The sequence below is a fragment of the Coregonus lavaretus genome (assembly GCF_964263955.1).
Source record: "Coregonus lavaretus genome assembly, chromosome: 30".
In the NCBI taxonomy this organism is placed as follows: Eukaryota; Metazoa; Chordata; class Actinopteri; order Salmoniformes; family Salmonidae; genus Coregonus; species Coregonus lavaretus.
In genome coordinates this window covers 10,121,144-10,125,403 of record NC_140017.1, presented here as the reverse complement: position 1 = coordinate 10,125,403, position 4,260 = coordinate 10,121,144, and the positions used below count along the sequence as shown (strand labels likewise).

General features: G+C 40.3%; 1 protein-coding gene across 1 annotated transcript; it reads right to left on the bottom strand.

Moving 5' to 3' along the window:
- Positions 1–1,399: 1,399 nt before the first annotated feature.
- LOC311106071 (mRNA decay activator protein ZFP36-like) lies at positions 1,400–3,943 on the bottom strand. Its single transcript, XM_084148366.1, has 2 exons — positions 3,836–3,943; positions 1,400–3,558 (listed from the first exon to the last, which is right to left on the bottom strand). Exons 1-2 carry the CDS (start codon positions 3,866–3,868, stop codon positions 2,497–2,499), a joined length of 1,095 nt encoding a protein of 364 aa, XP_084004492.1. The 5' UTR covers positions 3,869–3,943; the 3' UTR covers positions 1,400–2,496.
- Between the last annotated feature and the right edge of the window lie 317 nt (positions 3,944–4,260).

The window sequence follows — 4,260 nt, the reverse complement described above, 5'->3', positions numbered from 1 at the left end:
ATGTTCAATTAACTCTGCAACTCTTCCAACTATTGACTTTTTTCACAACTGCCACCAGTTTGACGCCAAAGCATTGACAACAACTACATATTGACATAGTAAAAACATTTTGAGAGGATATTTCATGCTGAAACTCTCATGTTAATCACCAATGGTGTTCAATATGTTTATGGTTTATATTTAGCAGAATGTTTGAAAGCTTTGTCATTCCATTCTTTTATTTTTATTCAATTATTTCATATATTTTACATGTGATAAGGCCGCACAGAGGGACAAAGATTATTAGACACCTGTGATAGTCTGAAGTGCCCAAAGGTGCCGCTAGAGGTATTTTGATAGATTACATAAAATCCTTGAAAGATACAAAAATGTTGGTAGTTTACTGGTAAACTTCTAAAGTTTCCAGTAATATACCCTCCCTTTGTAACCCTAGTAGCATGTCTGTGTTCAGGGTTGCTTTTTGACCCCTTCTTTATTCTTGGAGAAGGAATTTCAGATGATCCCATCAGAAATGTGCAGCGAATAGACTTTTGAAGACCTTACTGGATTGAAGAAGAGTAGGCAGAGGGAGGTTGATTTAACACTACAAACCTCACATTTCAAATACAAGGTTTAAGGAAGTGCATGCATTGCTCTTTGTGTTCATCCTGTGCCTCAATAAAACCTTGTCAGCTATCCTTATATGAAGGGACAAATCGCAAAAGGAGATTGCTGGAGTTCACTTGTAATACAAGGACTTTCTGATGCAACCCAGTCATATCTGACATCATAAAAATGGATACCCATTTGGGGATAAAAATGACAAGTATTGGTACACACTCAAGTGTATACAGAGCAGAGGAAAGACAGTTAACCATGACAACCTTGCCAGTGAGTAAACACAAGGGTGAGCACAGGCCGTCCTAGGAGAGGAATGTCAAATATGCACAGGCACTTGACCACACAGCTAGGTTACAGCTCAGCTCCCTATATAACGGTCAACACACCAGATCCAGCATAACCACATGGCTAGTTATGAAACTGAGCTCTATGCATGCAGGATATGGATTAAGTTGATGTTTAGGGTAAATGCCTTCAGTGACTGACACAGTATTTGGGCCAAATACTAAATCACCCATTTGTGTTGACATAACAGCCATCTCTATAAAGACTGGTTGCTCACAGCTTACACTGAGGAATTGAGGGCATCTTCTGTTTCTATTTTTGTATTATTTAAGCACAAAATACAGTTTGATAATATGATAAGGTATGTGTTGTATGTGTCGTTGCATAAACCATGTATTCTGCCCTCATATAGCTTCTGTTTGTGTTGTCATCATGTAGTAAGGAATGTTTGCCTTATTGAATCAAACTTGAGACAAGCTGTAAAACTGACAAAAAGACCATTAAATGCAAGAAATTACATTTCTTTATCATTTTCATTTATTTCTCCTGTTCAGGCGATCAAAAATGAATTCATACTTTTTTTCTCAATAATTCACACATAGTTTTCACAGACCCTGACATGTTCTTGATAAATAAGTACAAAATGCATTGGTATTACCACAATAAATATCATAATAAATATATTAGTCTATACAATTACAAAAGGCAAATAAGTCAACCTATAGTCTATGGAAATACTGTGATGTTACAGTCCCTGATGAAATAGAAGTCACCTACTACAGCTGAGTAAGACCCAACCAGGGTTGTCAAAACATTATGCAACAAAACAGTTATCTGAAAAAATTGCTAGGTTACACCAATACCCCCTCCTAGATCTGTGACATACATAGGGGGTGTTCTAGCACCTTCTCACTTTTGTCACAGATGTGTTAAAATATGATGGACGTCCAAAAATAATATGAAAAACTGCTCTTACACAAAGAATTTGGCAAAAGTATAAAAGTAAGTATAAAGCTTTGGTTAAATGCTACATAGAGAGACTTGTCTCCCAATACCTATTTTAAAGTGCATATCACAGTGAGAGAATGTCTTGTCCTTTTTCAAGTCACATTGATGGTTTGAATATTTTCAAAAATTCTTGGTATACACATGAATACCAACAGTATAAACAGATCTGACGAATCGTTCTGGCAGCTTACTAAATGGAGGGGAGTCTTTTGTTTCATATGACCACATGTTTAAAGGACTAAACGAAGTAATCCAGCTAAAGCAGGGCTACTAGGACCTTCTCATATTGATTGATACAGGTAAAGGCACTTAAAACGTCTGTTACTGTCATAACCATCAAGGTCATTTTTAAAGAAAGCAATTAATGGAAGACAAGATGAAAAGTTAAATGAAAATATACATAAGTATAAAATATATACAGATTTTGATATCAGTTTGAGTGCCAAATACATGTCACTGAGCAAGTAATTTACTAACATAAATAAACAACAGTATAAAGTGTTGATGCGCATCATATTGATAGGATTTCTGATTTGTGTAAGCAGAACCTTCACAATTGATCAAGGTTCGTGATTTGGATTGTCTCTGTGTGGTTTGGGTTTCCTAGTCAGAGAGCGACAGGCGCGCAAAGACGGTGAGGCGCTTGTTGCCAGCCCCATCAAAGGTGGGGGACTCTGAACCGCTGGTGCTGCCTGTGCTGGTGTAACTATCCCGATCTGAGAGGGAATCTTCAGAAGAGAAGCGCTGGAGTTTTGGCTGGGTGATGTAGACGTTGTTGCGGTCCTCCATAGCGTATGATTTGTTCAGAGTGTCTGGGAAGTTATTTCCGTGGCCACAGACGCAGCGTGAGGGCTTATGCGGCTCAACTTTCATAGGGATGTTGTGGATGTCACCAACACTGGGTCGGCTCTGACAAAACTGAAATGTGTCGCGTTGGGTGTCATTGAACACTGGGGAGAGAATGTCCGCTGGGGGTGGTGACACCGAGGGCGCACGGGTGAACGCAAGGGGGTCGTGGAGCGCAGGGGGAGGAGAGCTGCGTGATCCCATGAAACCTGCGAAACTGACGCTCTGACGGAGTTGACGTGGGTTCTGATCAGCAAGTGCTTGGTTGTGGAACTTTTGGGTCAAGGGGGTGAGTTTCTCTTCGTGAATGAAGTGACAGCGGGCTCCATATGGACAGTAGCCAAAGTTGTAAAAGGTGCGACAGGCCTCCGTTTTGTATTTTGGGTGCCTGTACAAACCGCGCAGCTCAGGCTCTCCATGGGCAAACTGACACTTGCTCCCATATTTACAGCTGCCGTTCTCCTGGAAGCTTCGGCACAGTTCGGTTTTGTAACGGTTGGAAGGGAGAGGTGTCGGGTTGTTCAGTGGAGGAAATCCAGGAGGTGGAGGCACTTCATCCAGGGTCTTCATTTTACCGAATGAGAGGATATTGGATTCGGTTAGACTCATGGAGCGGTCAGGTCTGAAGGAAACCTGTTGTTTACTTGGAGCTATCTTGCTCCAAATGTCAAGTGGCCAGGGGGTATCATCGTTCAGTTGCTCAGAGCTTAGACTATGGCTCTTTGGTGAGAAGAAGGAAGTTGAACTGTTGAGACGAGGTGCCATCTGTTGAATTTGTTGCTGGATGAATTGTTCATCTAAACCAAGATTGATCAGATTCTGTGGAGAGAAATATGACAGTCAATAAATGATCACGTTATAACCATCGATAGCCTACTCAAGATGCAGAATTGTAGCCTATGCCCTGCTCCCCAGTAAGCTTTTAATTATGTTAAATATGTTTTGTGAATATTTCAACATGTAATCAAAGTTCAAAGTAGCCTACAACTTCTAAAATAGTCTAGTTGTGGGTTGTTTACGCACCAAAAGCATAACCATAGTTGATGTTACTGATCTGAACAAAAACATAAATATAAACACAGTGAATAAAACTTACCCTCGTTAAAATATCGTCGATCATATTGGACATGCTTCTATGTATTCTTGTCCTTTGAAAAGGTTTAGTTCGCCTGTCACTTTAAGCAACAAGACACGGGCGATTGCGCTGTTAATGCAGGGCTAGCCTTTTTATAGTTTGTCTAGGGCGGGCAGGCGGGGTTTCCTGTGCTACTTTCCCGGACACCACTCCCATAAAGTTTCATACACAAGTCAGCCAACCAGGGTTGCTCTGTTTTTGTATTTTTAGACGGCTGTGAAATGTTTCAGTTTCACCAACATTCAAACATAAAGTCATTATATAGACTAGGCTATTCATGTCCTCAACATAATATCCACAAATATTGACACACTTGTACATGTGTACTTGTTCATTAGATTTTGAATCACGATGACGACTAGTTTTGGGGTAGTAGGCTATGATTA

Bases quoted from the DNA above. Each gene is read 5' to 3' on its own strand.
- LOC311106071 (XM_084148366.1), bottom strand. From the start codon at position 3,868: ATGTCCAATATGATCGACGATATTTTAACGAGG. The intron at 3,559-3,835 runs GTAAGTTTTATT...TTCTCTCCACAG, and splicing joins TCGACGATATTTTAACGAGG to AATCTGATCAATCTTGGTTT.